Source organism: Neomonachus schauinslandi, chromosome 1, assembly GCF_002201575.2.
Source record: "Neomonachus schauinslandi chromosome 1, ASM220157v2, whole genome shotgun sequence".
Taxonomy (NCBI): Eukaryota; Metazoa; Chordata; class Mammalia; order Carnivora; family Phocidae; genus Neomonachus; species Neomonachus schauinslandi.
Window position 1 is genome coordinate 90,598,654 of NC_058403.1, and position 21,234 is coordinate 90,619,887.

General features: G+C 33.8%; 1 protein-coding gene across 1 annotated transcript in view; it reads left to right on the forward strand.

Moving 5' to 3' along the window:
• The window catches only part of SPATA16 (spermatogenesis associated 16), a 213,123-nt gene that overhangs the window by 79,540 nt on the left and 112,349 nt on the right, over nucleotides 1–21,234 (forward strand). Inside the window, exon 3 of the mRNA XM_021702639.1 lies at nucleotides 16,770–16,859. Coding sequence (XP_021558314.1) covers nucleotides 16,770–16,859 — 90 coding nt within the window. The remainder of the gene's footprint in view (nucleotides 1–16,769; nucleotides 16,860–21,234) is intronic.

The following is a 21,234-nucleotide window of genomic DNA, read 5'->3' on the forward strand; positions in this document are numbered from 1 at the left end:
AAAGAAAGAAAGAAAGAAAGAAAGAAAGAAAGAAAGAAAGAAAGAAAAAAGAAAAGAAAAGAAAAGAAAATGAAGTCAAGACCAGAACTAAAATTGAGGAAGTCTATGGGGCGCCTGGGTGGCTCAGTCAGTTAAGCATCTGCCTTCGCTCAGGTCATGATCCCCAGGTCCTGGGATCGAGCCCCACGTCCGGCTCCCTGCTCGGTGGAGAGCCTGCTTCTCCCTCTCTCTCTGCCTGCTGCTCTGCCTACTTGTGCTTTCTCTCTGTGTGTCAAATAAATAAATAAAATCTTTAAAAAATAAAATAAAATAAAATAAAATTGAGGAAGTCTAAGAGAACACAAGGAACGGATGAATATTGGATGTCCAAAAATGTTAAAATTAACTTTGAGGAAAACTGGAGGACTACCCACATTTACAAATTTAATGAGCACCATTTTAAGAAATTAAAGCTTTTTCCCATAAATCTGCCTTACCCAGGCGAAACTGTAAAATTGATATTTGTGTCTTATTCTTGAAGCAACTGTCCTTGATGTTTTCCCACCATTTCAGTCCTAAGGATCTTTTCTGGGATATTTGGCATGGAAAAGTCACTATATAGGGTATTACATATAAGGCCAGAAGTAGCAAGAGACAGACTTGGGGCAGACCAGTTTTTATTGGAACAGGTAAAAAACAGGGCCTAGATGCCAACCCCTATTCATTTTATAGCTTTTGCCAGCATGTGTTCGATATTTTAAATTTTCTCTTTGCTTCTTTTCCACAGAAATCTCTTCTTGAGTGTGCCTGACTTGCTCTGACTCTATTAGTTTACCTTAGAAGAGCTGACTACCTTATAAATATAGGTACCAGTCTAGTATCCATTTTACTTTTCACAATTCAGGAACATGGATTTCATGGATGTGGACACTGTATATCACTGACAACATAGTGTTAGCCTCAAATAACATTTTACAAATCCTGGAGTTATACTATTACTGCTATATTTACCTAAACTGTCCCTCATTTCCTCATCTGTTGCTATGGCAAATATTCCTTCTGTTTATCCTCTCTCGGCCCTGTGACCTATGCTCTTTTTTCATAGAAGTCTGAAAAGCAACCATATGTTAAGTTATAACACCTTTAGTTTGAGAAGAAATGTCTCCTTGATGGCGCTGTCTATAACTTTGCTTACAGGTTATAGCTGTCCCATACAATTCTTTTGAATCTTCCTCACTGGAAGAAGTGCAGACCACATGCCTTTCCTAGGTTACCTGAGGCAAAATAATTTTCTAAATGGATATAAATGTTCCTATGATATTATCAATCATTAAGGCTTTGTTAGCAAATACAACTTTTACACAAGACCGTTAATTTCACACAAATAGTATTTGCTATTTTTGTGGTGTTTTACAAAAGATTAGCAGATGAAAGAAATCTAATATATAACTTCACTATTTAATTAATTTTAATCTTTTTGTTTTTTTAGACTTTTAGTTCCTATAAGACTCTTGTAGAACCTGTTTAACAGATACAGTTTCTGAGGAAGTAGTTTTGGTTTTTGTGGAAAGAAAATAATGTCAGAATAACATTGAGATGTCAAATGTATGTACCAAAAAAAGGAGACAGAGGTATTTTTGGTTTTAAAAAACAGGGTAAAAGGATGGTGTGATATAGTGCAAATTATTAAACAAGTGTGTCCCATATGCCTCTTCTTCGTTCTTATAGGTAGAGCCTTCATTCAAATTTTGACTATTTGCTTATACAGTAGTCCTCAAGCTGGTCTTATGAACCATTCTATTTATAACATTATTGAAGATCCCAAAGAGCTTTTGATTTATATGGGTTATATCTATAAGTATTTATCATATTAGAAATTAAAATATAGAAATTTAAAAATATTTATTCATTTAAAAATAAACCCATTGCATGTTAACATAAAATATATATTTTATTAAAAATAGCTATATTTTCAAAAATGCATAGAATAGCATTGTTTTACATGTTGCAAGTCTATTTAATGTATAGCATCATAAAATGAAACTGAGCTCTCATACCTGATTCTGCAGTCAATCTATTGCCATATGTTTGCACTATATGAAGAAAATCCAATCTGACACAGATGCATAATTAGAAAAGGAAAGAGAATGTTAACAGACTTTTCAGATAATCCTGAATATTCTTCTTTGATACTGCCCCAAGACTTGACAAGTGATAGTTTCTCTTTTTTTTTTAAGATTTTATTTATTTATTTGACAGAGAAAGAAAGAGAGAGCACAAGTAGGGGGAGCAGCAGGGAGAAGGCAGAGAGAGAGGGAGAAGCAGGCTCCCCGCTGAGCAGGGAGCCTGATGTCCTGATGCGGGGCTCCATCCCAGGGCTCTGGGATCATGACCAGAGCTGAAGGCAGACACTTAACTGACTGAGCCTCCCAGGCGCCCCACAAATGATAGTTTCTTAAAGATTAATTATAATGTGGATTCTGGAACCATTATCGATCAACTTGTGTTCTGTTACATTGAAAGACATTGGTTTTTCTTACACTTTGAATGGATTGTTATCAGTTAGTAATATCATACATTGGTTATTTGGAAAACAATGAATTATTTGCAGATTTCTATTATGCAAATTTCTATCATGCAATAGTAAATTTTTTAAATTGCATATGTTAGTATCACCAATCATCAGAAGGTCTTCAAGCATTGGGTGGCTGTCAAGTTCATAGTGACAGATGTAAGTTTTTCTAAAATTCTAATTTTTTGCTCAAAAGCTCAAACTTCTATCACTGGCAATAAATACTGTCAGTTGTGTTCCTTTAAGTGACAGGCACACTTATTTCATTTTTAAAAAAATTCTGCCAAACTCGAAGTCTAATAATCAGTTTGTTAGTTGTTCTTCCATGTAAAAATGGTGTTCCCTGATAACAGCAGTTAAGTCAGCTCACAAATGCATACAATGGCCCAAGTACTTTTCGTCAAGACAGTCAGCATACTTTGTTATGCAAGAGAGGAGTGCTTTATGCATGTATCCTGTCTCATCATGCCAAATATTAAAAAGACATGCACTCAAGGGTTGAGATTTATCATTTTTCGGGGGGACAAGTACATACGATGGTGAAGAATACACTCAATGAATACTAGAACAGTTTGATATCAATGATTGATTCCTGCAGTTTTGCCCACTATGGCTTTTGCAACACTAGTACAAATGTCAATGTAGTGATAAAGGAAAATCATATCTAAATATTATTATGAAAATAATAATAATAATATTGTGATAGCCCCAAAAGGGCCGAAGGATCCTTGGGAACCTGTAGGCCACACTTTGAGAATCACTGTACTAGTTCATAGCATCCTTAGTATCCTCCCAGCTTTTGTAACTCTTATCTTTCTTCAGAATAGTTGCCATGATTGTCTCCTTAAAACATGTTTCCATCATGTGCTTGCTTAGTAATCTGTGAAGCATTGTTAATTTCTTCCATAAAATTAAAACTCCTTTAACTAATGAACAGATCCTTAATAGGCTCCTGCCTTTCTCTATGGTCAATTTATTACTTTAGTCAAGCAAATTTACATGGCAGTTTTTAATATTCTCTATCACCAAGTCATTTGGGGGGCCACTCTTCCAATTTGGATTTTCTACCTTTTTTTCTCTAAATGTGACCTTTTTTTTTACAATAAATGTGACCATTTTAACATGCAGCTCAAAACTCACTTCCTCCTTACTTCTTTCCAAGCTTTACATTTTCCTGTCATTGCAGACCCTTTGCCCAAGCCTTTTGTTTTTCCACTTTTTTTGATATACATCCACCAATTAACTGTTTCAAGTTTCAGTTCATTTATTGTTGGTTATATAAGTCTCCATATAATTTTTCACAATTGGGCTAAAACTTTCATTTGGGGGCTAGTCGCTTAGTATCTAACATAATTTTTAAATAAAAGGAGCATGATACATGCTGTTGTCATTACATTCACAGAAAGGCAGCACTTTTAAAGATATCTGGAAAATTTATTCTTTCCAAAGTAATGTGCAATGACACTTTATTTGGTACAAGTCACAACAGGTTGCAACTCTATACTTTGAGTCAAAGCAAATAGGATATAAAAATAAGAGATTTGTCAATAAAGAAAGAAGTAATAAACACATTAGAAAATCCCTTTGTATTTCAAAGAGAAAGCATTAACATTCTTATTTATACTATTAGTAATTAGTAGACTTCCCTAACTGGAGTCACTTTCAGTAATGGCAATTTGGTCTATAACAGCATTGAATCCAACATTGAGAGCTTTTCCCATAATCAAAGTCCATATCCAATTCAAATTTTGCCTTTAATCTAGGGATTTAGTCAGGATGGACACTCTACACATAAATACAGTGCCCATTGTGGTATGATCCCACTAATTTTCTTAATTCAACAAAGAGAAATCATGGACAATTGCCAGAAGTCCAATTGCTTCATAAAGCATAAGTGTTACATTAATATTTCTCCTTTGATGTGGGAGCTACAGGGGGCTTTATAGTAGGTAAAATACTGTTATCTGGATGTCATTTATTAGTCTCCAAACCAAAAAATCATGATGTTAATATGAACGATATTAATACTTGATAAAATACAAATGGCTTTGATTCTATCAAAAAGTCCCTTTTAATTCTGATTCTAAAAGAAATAAGCATCCCATTTCATTTTCCAGTGAAACTACATAGTAGAAGCCACTGTAATTTATTTAAGTTCATTTTAAAGATTCTTACATAATTGCCAGTTGGAGGCCGCATAAAAAAATAATAAAATGCAGGCAGACATTTATTTCCATACAATAGGGCTACTCAAAATCTTAGTTTAAGTATGTATTTACCTTTCTGGCTCTTTTCTTTAGAACCTGTGCAATGTCTGGAACATGGTTTATACTCAATAATTGTTGCTGAATGAATCATAAGTAATTTCTAGTAGGTTAGAACAGAGGAGAATTTATTAATTGTACTTTTCAAAGTACTCATTCTAAAATGCATCCCACCAAGCAACACAGAGAATAGAAAAATACATGTGATATTTATCACACTGTTCTTAAACCAACAACACCTCTGCTCCACCCTCCTCCCCCTCAATATTACACAGACAGATGAATAGAGCCTTACATCTACATCTTTGTCTCTGAATCTTGATAGCTTTTCTACAAGAGAGTTGAGAGCCAACATTTGGTTCACAGACCTTAAAGAAAAGATAATAGGGCCAATACTGTATTATTTTTAAGAGAAAATGTCAAGAACAAGAAATGAAAATGTCAAAAGATAGGTTGATATACTGTATTACTCAAAGACGGTTTTGTTGGGAGAGCTGACCAAGTGATTTACTAACAGCTTTTACTGGACAGTCTTTGGATTACAATGTAGATGAAAAATAAATGGGAATCCATTTCATGCTTACTCTATCCAGGCATTTGACAGATGGAGAAAAAAATAGGAAGACACAATTAGAGTCTACAAAAATGTGGAATTTTTTTCAGGTTTTAAAATTATGAAAAATAATTCTGTACTGGAAATTTTTTTCAAAGGGCCTACTTATCTATCTTTATCTTTGTATCATTTAATTACATAAACTGCCTTTCATTACTGATCACATCTGCATACAGGTAGGGGTTATGAAATTGTGTAAATCTGATGTTCAACTGGGATGTAAGTGCAAAAGTCAGTAGAGGGGGCCCTTGGTATAGTCAGTTTATAATAGATGTAGATCTCATTGGTGAATCTTAGATAAGATTAGGTTCTCTTGTAGCTCCCGAGGGAGAGTTTGTTCAGTCACTCAGTAGCACTTTAATCCATAAATGTTCATTGAGTGTCCATTATGTGTCAGGAATTTTCTAGGTGTGTACATAGAAAAATAAATAATGTTGGTGAGCATTATTACTTCCCATTATGGAGATGTCTCCAATGGATACAAAGTAAAAACATAAAAGAAATGTAGAGGAAAATAAATATTCTCCATTGCTCAAAACGGCATATTACTGCACACTTGTAAAGATCGACTAGGATGTCATACTTATTTTTGATGATTATTTGATGTAAGTTAACCAATGATATTTATGTTGATGAAGATGATGGAGGGCTAAAAGCCTTAGGAGACTTCCTTTTAAAGGTTTCTATTTCTTGGTATTAATGACCCATTAAATTTATTATTTGCATCCCATAATCCTCATTCTATTTTTCTAAGTGAGGAAATCTCATACTGAAATTCTAAAGTAAAATATACTTAAACATAGATCCTCATCATTCTTTAATGTATGTTTATTATTAATTCTATAAAGAAGACAGACAATATAGTATCTCCCTTCTGACTATATATTTTTCAATACTGTTACAATATAGCAAAATTTTCTAGTATTTATCCCACTGACTTTTGGTCATGTCAAGAAATAAAGTGTTGCTCACTTGAGTAATTTAATATTTTCCACATATAATTAATGGTAATTTGAGCTGCAAAACATCAGGGATAATGTTTGAGTTAGTCCCCTGTTCGTCTTCTAGTTTGTTTTCTGTTGTGCATGTACATGCCGGGATTTCAAGAAATAATTTAAGAATGATTTCTTGTTGTTTTCCTAAAGAGTTAGATTTTACTTTCATGCTTTTGCAGAAACATACTTTGCTACTGTTTTGGCAGAGATATATGATTTGCTTGACAATAATCTACTGTAATTTTCTTATTTCAAAAACCAATGCCTTTAATTCTGATTTTATGCTCTAATCTTTATAAAGTAGTTCATTTCTCCCACATAATGTTAAACTGGGTCATTCCATTGTCCTAACTTGCTTGTCAATGTGAAATATTTAAAATAGTACAAGGACTTCTCAATTCTTCTCAGTAAATTATGACCTGTTATACTTTATTTTAGCTTTTAATTTTTTTTTAATTTTTTAATTTTTTTTGTTTTTTGTAAAATGCTTTTTCTCCATTTATTTTTTATTTAAATTCAAATAGCCAATATACAGTGCATCATTAGTTCTTGATGTAATCTTCTGCAGCGAACCAAGTGACCAAATAAGACATAATCACTAAGATTTCACTGAATCCTTATGTAGTGACAACACAATTGTATACCTTCTCTTTATAGTCCCATTTTTTCCACCTACTCTGGAATTTAGATTACTAGATTGAGATTTAGTATTAAGACAACAGCCATGTTGAAAGAAACTCTAAGAAGCAACCATATAGATCCCTTACTGATTTGTCTGTAAATCTGCTACTGAGGACACAGATTGTTACATTATAGGGCATCTTTGAATAAAGTGATCTCTCTGATTATACTATAAGAAATATTTGAATTGAGCAAGTGGCTTGTTTAAAACAAACTATAAATCCCTCTTTCCATTAGCTACCAGCAAACCAAGAAAAAAAAAAAAAACAAGATGTAGTCCATCCTAATCAAACTCGTAAGATCTTATGATATACTTTGTGTACTGACTTCATCCAGGCTTCATCTTAACATACCTATTTTTAATATTGCTTTCCCTATTCAGTTTTGTTTTTGTTTTATTTTTAGTTGTGCTAAAACACATGTAACATAAAATTTACCATCTTACCCATTCTTTAAGTGTACAGTAAGTACATTCACGTTGCTATAGCGTTAAGTACATTCGCATTGCTATACAGTCTATCTCCAGAACTGTTTTCATCTTGCAAAACTAAACTTCTATTCTATTAAACAACATTTTTGCATTTCCCTCTCACCTCAGCCCCTGGCAACCATCATTCTACTTTCTCTCTCTATGAATTTATCTACCCTAGGTACCACATATAAATACTTGCCTTTTTGTGATTGGCTTATTTAACTTAGCATAATATCCTGAAGGTTCATCCATGTTGTAGCATGTGTAAGAATTCCCTTTCTTTTTAAGGCTGAATAGTATTCCATTGTATGCATATACTATATTGTGTATATCCACTCTTCTATCGATGGACACAGGTTGCTTCCACATTTTGGCAATTGTAAATAATATTGCTATGAATGTGGGGGTACATCTTTGAAACCCTGCTTTCAATTCTTTGGGGTATATACACGGAAGTGGATTTGCTGGATCGTATTGTAATTCTATTTTTAATTTCTTGGAGAACTACCATACTGTTTTCCATAGAAGTTGCACCATTTCATATTCCCACAAACCATGTACAAGAGTTCCAATTTTCCACATCCTTGTCAACACTTAACTATTTTTTGCTTTTTTGACAGTAGCCATTCTAATGAGTGTGAGATGGTATCTCATTGTGGGTTTGATTTGCATTTCCTTAATGATTAGTGATGTTGAGCATCTTGTCATATGCTTATTGGCCATGTGTATATCTTCTTTGGAGAAATGTCTATTCAAGTCTTTTGCCCTTCTTTAAATTGGGTTCTTTGTTTTTTCATTGTTGAATTATAGGAGCTCCTTATATATTCTGGAAATTAACCCTTATAAGGTATATGATTTGCAGATATTTTCTCCCATTCCATGTGTTGCCTTTTCACTCTGTTGATAGTGAGTGTCCTTTGATGCACAGAAGTTTTTTGATTTTGATATAGTCTGATTTATCTATTTTTTCCTTTTGTTCCCTACAAGTTATTTTAACTTTGATTTAACCTCATAAGTATTATATAAGCTATTTTAAACTCCTCTTAGAACAGAATATAAATAGGTAACAATGTAGTCACTCACTTCTCAATATTAGCTATCCTGTCATTTTCCTATGATATTTTAACTATTTGTACCTTGTTATGAGCCCTTTTCTATTGGTTCATGGCGTGAATATAAACAAATAGTGCCTGAATATCTGAACAAAAGTGATCTAGATAAGAAGACAGTTTTCCACGGGCCTCCCACATTTTTGCTTGTCTTGTGAACAAGGCACTGACTGGGCTTTGCTCTGGACTATCTTTTCAAAGATGGTTGTATGGTAAACAGCCTTTGAAGAAAAGGCAAGTCTGCTCATAGCCTTAGAGGATGGAGATAGTGTTTTCCTCTAGAGTTAAGGACAGGCACGCTTATAGCCCATTATAAAAGATTTACATTCCCTAAGCTCAGGATTCCTCTCTTATAATGCAACCTACAGCGTGTGAAAATGTCGCCTGGTTCTCTTTGCTTTGCCATCTGGGAATTGTGGCTCAAGGAATCAGTACAACAAGAGCCTTATAAACTGGCTACTACTATTGCTGTAAGAAACTGTCCTTTGTTTCCAGCCTTGGAGGTTCATGTATTCTATGAGCATCCGTGAAACCATGTCAGGCTAACTTGTAAGCTTGCAAGTAAGGAAAAACTCAGACCCTTCATGGTGTTTGGCAATATATTATAAGGATTTTTGTGAATATACTTGGAAGTCATTTAGCCTAGTCTCCTACTCAGTCAAGACTTTCTTCTACACATCTTGACAGATGGCATTCTAAATATCACTTAAATGATTCCAGTAAAAGGAAAACTCCTCTCAAAACCTATTGCATCATTGGTCCCTCCTTATGTGAACTGAACTATTAATAACTTCATAATACTGGGTTTTGCCTGGCCTCATCTGGTATTGCATAGAATAATTATTCTATTTTCCACATAGCAGATCTTCACATTTGACAGTACTAACTTAGTCTGCACTAATCTTATTTAACTCTCTAGACATATCATTTTCATTCCATATCTTCACACACTATGTTCTCCAGACCCACTAGACACTCTAGACACATTACAGTATGGAAGTAATTCTCACAGATGCTCAGAACTATAGATGAATTCAATAGACTATATGGCTAAGACACAATTTAGTGAAAATATCCTTTATTATTTGGACAGAATGCATTTGGTTGATTTAACATTAGTTTTATGTACAGTTTTTGTATTTCTGTCGTAGTGTCACATTTAGCTTGTGATTAGTTAAAATATTCAGACTTTTTCCATGTGGTCACTCTCAAACTATGACTGTATTTGTAAACTGACTTTTTAAATCTATAACATAAGATTTTTATTTTTAGCCAATCCAGATCATTTTGAATTTTGCTTCTATCATCAGTGATACTAATTCCTTATTAGGTAAAATTTATGCCATCTGAAAATTTTATAGACAACCTTACAATCACTTGATCTTAGTCACTAGTGGAAATACTGTCCACAAAAAGGCTAAGGACAAGCCATTAAATTCCTTCTTTCATAATAACACAGACCATACTTCAATATTACTGATCGGTTGTCTAGCTAGCTATAATCCACTGAACAATGCCATTATCCAGCATAAATGTCATCATCTTATCCATAAGAGTATCTTATTTGGTGAAATTAAAATAATCCACATTTTTGGAAATTTCTAGATCTACCATTTCTAAAATAATATTTCAGCACTTTACTAGAAAAGTAAAAGGAGTGTCATTCAGGAGGATGAATCAATGCTAATTTACCTTGCTACTGACCAAGCAAGGTAAAGGGAACTGGATTTAGGCATCTTTGCCTAAACAAGAAATTGCTTTTCTGATCCCTAATCTCATATAAAACCAAAACCTTAAGCCTCTGAAGGAGTGATAGCTAACATTCTCATTCACAAAGTCCAGGCAAAAATCCATGGCTTCTGGTGGAGAAATAGAAGCAAAATATTTCTGTCTATGGGGAAATAAATAGGAAACTCCTACCTCCATTGTGACTTTTTGGTGTGGTTGGAGATATGCCATATCTTTATTGTGGTGTGGTTATAAACTTGTCGAAATGTATCAAACTATACACTTTAAAAAAGTGAATAGTACTGTATGTAAATTATGCTTCATAAAACTGACAAGTACATTAAAGTAAATTTTCTAAAAATTAGAGAATAAATATAAAGAAAACAAAGAATATGAAATCAATATTGCCTTTAAAAACAAACTGAATTTTGAAATAGTAATCATTACCATTAAAACTTAGGTCTAAAAAGGTTTCCCAAGGAAACTAAATGAAACAGGTACCTGTCTAGCAGTTTTATTTAGATCATTAAAAATCTTACAAGTTCTCTTATAGCAGTTTCTAACTAACAATACATTACAAATGAGGTGTGTATTATTTCTTCCACATGCCATTAAAATGTGTGCTAACTCCATCATCTATTACTCATAATATATATGAAAAGCAGAAATGTACAACATATTCTCTGTTTATTTTGTAATAAAATGAGAAATTAACAATAAGAGTTATAATAAGAAAAACTACCCTTTGGAAATTGATCAATGCTATCCTAAATAATTTTTCAATCAAAGAGAAATACAAATATATAATTAAATTCTAGGGGAAAAAATTATGAGAATAAAATATACTCTATCATTCTTAAGGGTATAGTAAAAGAAATCATAGCTGTAAATGCTTTCTTTATATAGAAAGAAAACATAAATAATTAAGTGAAGAATTAGAAGAGAAATAATAAAATCCAGAGAGGACAAAAATATAAAAATAGAAATGAAGTAGAAATGAATGAAATAAAAGAAAGAACAGTAGAAGGAATGGCTAAAATTAAGCCATTTGGTTTGGTTAAAAGACCAAAAAAATTCAAAACTTCTGGCAATTCAATACCAACATAATATTTTATAAAAATCACAGTATAATAATAATTATTATTATTATAACAGTAATAATAAGGCCACATTATTTTTATGTTTCCTCACTTTTTGTCCTGGAAATAGTTGTTCTATTATTCACTTTCTTAATCTTTGACTTTAATATTGTTTATTAATTTCAATGTTCTTTTGTTTTATTTTGTTTTTGTTTTTGTTTTTTAAAGATTTTATTTATTTATTTGACAGAGAGAGACACAGTGAGAGAAGGAACACAAGAAGGGGGAGTGGGAGAGGGAGAAGCAAGCTTCCTGCAGAGCAGGGAGCCCGATGCGGGGCTCGATCCCAGGACTCTGGGATCATGACCTGAGCCGAAGGCAGACACTTAATGACTGAGCCACCCAGGAGCCCCTATTGTGTTTTTAAATATTTTATTTATTTATTTATTTGATAGAGAGAGAGACAGTGAGAGAGGGAACACAAGCAAGGGGAATGTGAGAGGGAGAAGCAGGCTTCCCACTGATACGGCTTGATCCCAGGACCCCGGGATCATGACCTGAGCCGAAGGCAGATGCCTAACCAACTGAGCCACCCAGGCGCCCCTCAATGTTCTTTTGAATCAGTAATTAATTCAAATCATCCCTACAAAAAGTCAAAGGACAAAGTCCACAAGATCATGTTGATAGATCCTAAGGATATTTGAAAAAAAATAAACATTTATTTCTGATAATAAGTCTTGGAAAAAATCATTTTTCTCATATCAATCCATAATCATAATTATCAGTGAAATATTAAATCATCCCTAGATTATCTCACTTACTTAAATTCCTTTAAAAAATATTGTAGCCTATGCAGTAAGAGAAGAAAAAAGATGTAAATATTAAAAAGCAGTACCAACCATCATTATTTGCAGATGATGTGAATAAAACTAAATTATTGCAATATTAAGTCAAAAGGATACAAAAATAAGTATTTTTAAAATACACATGTAAATGGGCGCCTGGGTGGCTCAGTCGGTTAAGCATCTGCCTTCAGCTCAAGTCATGATCCCAGAGTCTTGGGATCCAGTCCCACATCAGGCTCTTTGCTCAGCAGGGAGCCTGCTTCTCCCTCTGCCTGCTGCTCCCCCTGCTTGTGCTCTTTCTCACTCTCTCTCTCTAACAAATAAATAAATAAAATCTTTAAAATATATATATATGTAAATGCTAACAATTAGAAGTTAGGAAATAACGGGAAAAATCCCTTTCCTACTATGAATATATGCAATGCTTCCAAACTTTAAGATGCATACAGTTCACCTGGGGGTTTTGTTAAAATGCAGATTGAGCAGGTTTGAGGTGGGAATCAAGATTTTATATTTCTAATGAGCTTTCAGGTGCTGCTGATCATGTTTTGAGTAGTAAGGTTTGTATATATATATATATATATATATATATATATATACACATATATATATGCATACATACATACACATTCACACATATATACATATATATGTATATTCTCATGTATAACTTTCATGTAAAATATTAAAACTTAAGAATTAATAAGAAATTAGTGAAACCTCTGTTTTTAAAAAGTAGAAAGAAGGTTAAAAAATTACTGGGAGACAAAAAAATATTTGAGTGAAGAGAAATGTCACATCCCTGGATGGGAAGACAACATTATAAAAATGTCTAACTAAAATTATTCTAATGCTTTTATCTTAACATAATGAAAACTACCAAATGCTGCTCTCTGTAAATTTAAAAGATGAGGCTTATAAAGTTCATCAGGAAGAATAAACATGCCAGATAACAAATTTTTTTTCATAAAGAGGGCATTAGGCAGTTCTTCTCTTCCAGAAATTAAGATGTATTTTAAAGTGACAATAATTAAAACAATTTGTTCTGTATAGAAACAGACAGATTAAAAGTGTGGGATACAAAGTCCAGTCATGGATCCAACTGTGCATATAAACTTATATATAATGGAAGTGGCATATCAATCACTGAGAGAAAAATAAATTATTTGACAAGTGAATTGAGACACTTCAAATAATCACCAGAATAGACTTATATTCTGGCCTTACAACAACATTATGACCTTAGGACTTAATAAAACAACTGCACATGCATGCATGCACACATATCAAATTATGTGAACTTTAATATAAAACATAAATTTTAAAACACAAATGCAAATCATAACAAGCATAAGATATATCACAGCTAACAAATTGATAAAGAAAATAAACTCGTATCTATTACAATATTTATTATTTTACGTGATCTCATTCTGTTTGAATAGTGCCAGTCAATTGAATGAGCAATCATGGCTTGTTACTAACACTATCTCCATTCTTCTGACAAAAATTCAATGAGTTCTGTAATTTAGCTATTCTCTTTAACATGATCTTTTTTTTTTCTTTACCAAAAGCCCTATCAACATAGCTAAATCAGAGTTATTTCCTCTGTGATAAAATCAGACCCGTCAGCACAGAGTTCTTCTCTCTCTGATTATAATTGTAGGGTTGCTGGGGCTTTTGTTTGTTTGTTTCTTTTTTCATTCTAGCCCCCATCTGATTGTCCATTTTGGTCCTACACTGCCTCCTACAGCTCTCCAAATGGCATCAAATGATAAATGATTAAGAACTTTGAAAGGCTAAATCATCATTTCCTTTACAAGTTGTATGCACATAAAATACATCTTTAAAAGGGTATGTCATTTTAGAAAGCATCAAGTAAATTATTAAATGTGTAAAAACTAGGCTTCGTAATCACCACTAGCATTTCTTTGCCAAATATCTAATAAGGCATATCATAAGCACACAGTAAATGCTGCAATAATTATGAGAGCCAAAAATAATAAGTTGCCAAATATAATAGCTCATCTCAAATTTCTAAACATTCTTTTATGATTATACCTCCACCTCTCAGAGTAGACTGGGTCCAGGTCTTCTTTGGGTCCCTCAGATAAAGCTGTGACTCGCATGGTACCATGTAGGGTTATATTATGGTTAAAAGACACTATTCCAGTCTAGCAATCGTGATTTCTAAGCTCATGTGCTCTACTTGCATTTCTTCAACACCAGAAAGAGGACTTGTAATTACAAGCAATTTTATTCATCTATCCTTTTTAAAAGTCACACTGAAACAGTTCCCAGGTTTACCTCATCAACCCTCACTACCAGTGAAAATCTTCTCCTTCACCTACATTCCAAACTATTTTGATGACTCTTCATTTCCCTCCTCCCTCTTCTACTAAACCTTTCTCTCACTACTCCTCCTGTCCACCACACTCCATCCTTCTCTTCAGTCTTTTGCATTTTTGTCAACAGAACTTGTCTGGGGGGGAAAAAAGGACTTGTCTGACAAAGCAAGATTCTTAGAGAACAGCTCAGCAATGCCAGAATACTACATCATGGGCAAAGAGATGTCAAAGGCTAGAAACATCCATGCAGTAAGGATTTTGTCCCATCACATTTGCAGGCACTTAGTAAGATTGCACAAGTGAATGAATGATTACAAAGATAGAGGGAAGAATTAGCTATAATGTGAAAGAAAAATTCTAGTCAGTCAGAAGACCTAAACCCTTGACAGAGTTCTGCTCTTATTCCCTCTGATCTACTTTTACAAAATTACTTTGACAAGGGTAAGACATATAAACATACTTTTTTCTGAATTAATATAAAATATTAGTGGTACAGTATTGATATGGAACTCAGGCAATAGTTTTTAAATTTCCAACATTTTAATCAGAAATCACCAAAGGAAATAATGTATATTCTGGGGGTTTTATGTGTTCATTTGTACAAATTATTAGTCATAGAGTAACATAAAACTTCACTAACATAGGCCCCTTTAATCAGAAATCATCATGGAAAAAGCCATAGGTGTAATATGAAGTACTGTGGCTAGCGATAGGAAACACAATAAACTTGAAACCTTTCTTCAACTAATTTGTTGTGTATGATTTTAGAAAGGTCCCATAACCTCCTTGGTTTCTGTTAAGTTGTGTTTAAAGTGAGCTAAATTATTCAATCAATCCATCTCATCATCATATAATTCTATGATTCTGCATGGGCCAGAGAGATGTTCCTTTTCTACTTTATTCTTTCTATAAGCAATGGTTCTGGGAATGGAATTATTTTTGTTGGCATGTTTTGTAATCTGGACATGACTAGGCTTCAGGGATCACATGAATTCCCTAAATTTAGGCAATTATGTTTGAGTGCATTTTTCTGGGCAGAAGTACATAGCTTACATCTGATTCTCAAAAAGCTCTATGAACTTCTCAAAAAAAAAGATTAAAAACCACTTATTTCAATAATGAACTAATTCCAAGTGATTCACATTAACTTGTAAAAACAGGCTCACAAGAAGTTTGCTTCATAATATTGTATTGGTTCTGTAACATTCTGTATCCCACATCAGTAACATAATACACTCTGTTAGTAGAAGCTACATTTCAAACTTTCACTAATAATCTCCTCATTCGGTGATGAGCCATGGACTACATCTGTCTAGTTCACCTCATTATATCAAGTGCCTTGAACAGTGCCTAGCTCTCGATGAATCAAAGAAGGGAAATGTCTACCAGTTTCTCTCTAGGCGAGAGGACAGCTAGGGAATGATCATCTTTTCATCTGGGCATGAATTGAGACTCCAAACTTAGACGATGGAAGAATCCACAAATAAGGATAGATAGATCAGTTTATCCTCAAGCCAAGCCCGGTAATTTCAATAAAGAAGAAATGAAATCCAAAATGCGTAAGGCCTAACCAAAAGTGGCAAGGTCAAGACCAGAGTCCTTAACCAATGGTACAGGTCCCCTTCATTCCACTAAGAACCTAATTATTGAGTGCAAATGACCATGTCACCCAAATTTCAGTTCCTTTCTTTTAAGTGAAATTAAATAGCTAATAACCTCATCCTTCATTCTAAGTACATACCATAAATAACCTCTGATTTTTGCCTGATTTATTAACATAAGCAAATAAAATAACATGTCTTATATGTAATATAAGTTGGATTCAATTTTTTGTCACTGTCATACCTGTGAAAGATATTCAGTGCTATAAATCAAATTCTTTTATCATGCAAACTTCATTAGTTTTTCAATAATGCTTGTTTATTTGTCTTAACAGACAATTACAGGAAGAAAAGTGTTTCATTCATTAGTACCTTTTAAATATATAGTCCATAAAATTGAATACATGTTATTTCATTCCTATACACTTCCAGTAATTGACTTAAAAACCTAATAACATTTGCATTTCTTTGCTGTTTTTACAGGAGCATTGTTTTAAACCCAGCTTATTTCCGAAATCATCTTCGCCAGGCAACAGTGTTTAGATGTCTGGAGAGATATTCAGAAGCTGCCCGGTATGTTTGTTATAACTTTTGTGAAGATTTATTTCGAGTTAAATTAATTTTATTCTCAGCTTCTGGTAATAGCATAACAGAACTTTCCGTTTCTCTCATGGAGTATGATTTTACCAGAATTACTGTCTTATAAACGTCAAACCAACAATTATTGACTACCTTTTTCTTTCATTAAAGCCATTCTGTGTTCACAGCTCTTAGTAAAATTCAAACTTTCCAGCCATGAGGTCACTGATTATGATGGGAAAACTTCCAGGGAAGTTTAGAAATGAACTTGACCTCTTGCTCTCGAGTCTGGTCTTGGTTGTAATGACACAATTCTGTGACCCTCTCTTTCTTGAGTTCTGGAAATGAAATCCAACCACATGAAAAAGACGTCAGGAGCTCTTTCTAGAGGAGATGGCATCAGTTATAACATCAAGGGTTGTTAGAGCTGTCCTAATATATTGCCTCCTAGACCCCAATATGTTTCAAAAAAACCTAGTGAAGCAGCTTTTTATATTTTCATCCCCAGAACTTATACTTACAGCAAAAAAAAAATTGCAAGAATTGTGCAACAGCCTCAATGTTACACTAAGAATTCCTTCTCACCTATGACAACCAAGGCTTTTTTTCTTCCTGAGTCAAGCTCATCATATTGGACTTCCCTTCCCTTTGATGAATCTCTCAATGAATTTTCCTCATCTCCCAATGAATAGCTGCTGTTTCTTACTTGTCCACTTTAGTATCCCAGGAATTTAGCAAGAAAATGTGAGTGATTTCTTCACCTAACTCCAAGCACAATTCCTAAGGCCTAGGGAAATACCTGCAGTAATAGGGATGAGAAGCCTAGGTTGCAGGTAGTTACTGTCTTTAGAACCTTTGCAAATAACACTTTCTTGGAAATCGAAGTTTAAGGAATTTAAATGGATAATAAAATGGTTCCATAAAATTATTACCATGAAATCCACATGAATTCTATATAAGATGGTCCTGAGAGTTACCAAAACTGAATTAAATGATGGATATGGAAGGCAGAATTAATTCCAGCTACACTCACTTTGCAGTCAAACAACCATTATGCCACAACATCTATTTACCTGTGTGTTAATGTGCATTTTTAAAAATTATAATGGTCTTTATGTATCAATCTCATTTTTTACATTCTATTTTTCTTTATACTTTCTCTAACGTATTCCATCTTATGTACTCACTTATGACTTCTTCCTATATTTTATTTTCTCCACTAAGTTGTCTCTGTGACTTTCTTTCTGCCCACATACTTTTCCCATGTGAATGAGAGGGAATTTAAGAGGTGATGGTAAGCTTCCTTCAGTCCCATACTTTTTTAAAGTCTCTAGCTACAAATGAAGCTAATAGGTCCAATGTAAACAGATACCACTATCTGTAAAACAGTGTTTTCTAAAAGGTTCTTTATTAATGTGTCTTCTGCATTTAATCAAAAAATCATTAGGAGAAGGCTAGATGCAACTTCAGAACTAGATTGCAACTAGTAAAAAACTGCTAGTGGGGTGCTGGGGTTGGCTTGTATAGACTCTGGAAAGCCAATTGTTAATATTCTGGTATTCGGGGAAAGCCAGTTGTTAAAATAGAGGAGAACCTAGCAATGCTGGGGGAATTTACACTATGGAAATTGGCAAATGCTACCAAGCCAAGCTTTTTTGGTTCGGGGAGAGCCAGGTTGCCAGCATTATCGCTGACTATAACTTAATTGTATCAAGCGTGACTGTGTGAGTTAAAGTTGTGACAAAAATTCTTTATGGGCCCTAAAACAAACAATAAGAACTTAAAAATTAGGAATTTGTCAGTATTCACCATGTAAAGTTGGAACTGAATATCCATTGTCCTTGATGTGTATATCCCTGCAGTGAAATAAGTGTATCTGCTTAATATCATATAGTGACTGGCCTGACATTTCCTTGAGGAAGATCCTGATAATTGTTGGTTATGCAGGCACGGACTTTCCAACAGAGAAGCAGATACAATTAATTTCAGATACAAGAGTTTTTCACCTTGGCTTCCTTGGCAATTATAGTCCTCAATATACAGTATTAGTTATTATGGTTTCCCCAAGGGAAAGAATGAACATGAATATCATAGTGTCCCTTAGCTATTAGACTTGTAATATAAAACAATACATGCAAATCAATATATAGAACATTCATGTTTCTCAGTTACTTTCTTGGAGATTTGGGTAGTTTGGTTCAGGCCTCTTACAAGGATATTATATTAAAACTCACCGGAAAAGCCAACACCTCAAAGTTATTTCCTCGAGAATGCCAAGTAGTCATGTTTCTGAAATTGAAAGGCACTTACAAATACAAAAGAATGCCATTACCATGTGACTTAGGAAGTCTTAAAACCATGATTTGCAGTGAAGTGAATCACCTCTTTCTGATTCACGTTAGAGTATTTATAACCAGGAACTAGAAATTGGGCCATCTAAGGTTTTTGAAGCCTAACCAGCTCTACCCAGGAAGGAATACCTAGTAAATAGGTCAGAAAAGATTTCCAGGACAGCCTCATAAAAACCAGGATTCTCAACCAGAGAGACTAGAGAAAATGCTATGACTTGTAGTTGAGTGGAAGGTATCAGTCAGCTTTACAATAATGAGCAGGTCCTTTTATTTTATGGGTCAATATTCCTTTAGTAACATCCTACCTACCAGCAGAGAGAGCAAGAATATATAGATGGTAGAAAACTGAATAAAAATAAGGATATTTTATTTTGGTTTAGGCTCACAGGGATGCTGGTCATCCTTGAGCAGACAATTGGCACTGGTTAAATTGATGAAAACACATTTTCAGACCATAAATCTAAACTGAAATTGCTATAACTCCCCAAGAAACAGCCAACTTGTGAGGTCTTACCTGAAATAGCAAGTAGCCTAGCTCTTTAACATCTCTTTGTTTCTATGCACATAAAAGTATATGTGTTGAAGTAGAATGTCTTTGCTTGAATCTATCTTCCCTCGCAGCACTCACACACACACACACACAGACACACACACACACATTTGGCACTACCTTCATAAGAAAGATGGTAAGATAAGAAAAAATATGTAGAGATATTAAACAAACAAAAGTAAAGACTATTTTGTGAAGAGAACTAATAACTCTTGATAATATGAATGGTATGTCTTTATTTCTGTATGCTCAATGACTTCCACAAAGTTTGGCACATACCAAGCACCAGTTCAGGGTTTGCAAATTAAACTAGCCAGTTTTGAGTTTGTGGTTAAGAACCATTTAGCTGCAGCAGTAAGGAGATATTACATGAAATTGTTAGTACAACCCTGGTTAAAAGATAAATATGAGAGTGTGCACATAGTAGTTAAGTTATGGTGATAGTATCATGCCTCCTATAGTGAAGATCTATAAGGCAAAAAATAGATGACATCACACAGGAAATTACTTTAGTTAAGATCATACTGTGTAAGAGGAAGCAAGCAGAAGGTAATACTAAAGGGGAAAGTACAACAAAAGTTTCTATCCATCATTAAGTAGGCGTTAGTTGTGTATTTCTACATATATGAACTAGATGAAGGATACTAGAGCAGTAATAACACATTCAAATGCTCACAAATCTCAGGCTGATGGTGTGTGAAGGAGGCCAATTATAAGATAAAAGGATTGTTGTATGAATTACAGAGAACTAGAGACCACTAACTACAATGACCATATGATTTATCTCTCAAACTTGTTCGTGAAAATGGGCGCTATTAAGAAATAACCAGGAAAATATGCATAAACCAGGACTGTTGTGACCACACTGGCCATCTGGTCAGCCTACCGTAGCCCTGCTGAAGGGAGTGGTCATATTCAAGTCCGGTTAATGTTGCTGTATACAACTGTAGGTTCAGTGTTGCAGATTTTTGAGTCTTCAAGAAATAGTATTTTTCAGAACTTGGCAAGAAGAAATTTCTTAACTTTTAAATGTCAATTATTTCAAGTTTTTCAAACACAGTGCCATCTTAAAAAGCTGAAGTAGTCCCATTCATGAAAATGAAATTCACAGATGTGTTGCAACAGATCTTGTCTCTTCTACCTTTTATTTGTAATAGTATTTTTTAATACCACGTTATATATAATATTGTGAGAAATAGATTAGATAATCAACTATGTAGTCTAAAATTTTCTTATCTTTTCCCTTCTTAAGGTAACTTACAAGCAGTATGTTTCTGTTAAATCAAATCAAAACACAATACTTTAAGATGAATTAATTCATGGCTACACTCACTGAGAAGCCAGATAAATAGTAGAGGTTAGTAGAAATGGGAGTAGGTGGGATTCTGGAGACCTGCAAAGGACCTGGGAGTTTTGTTTTGTTGTTGTTATTTTGTCATAAAAGCTGATCCTACTGGAAATTGGAAAT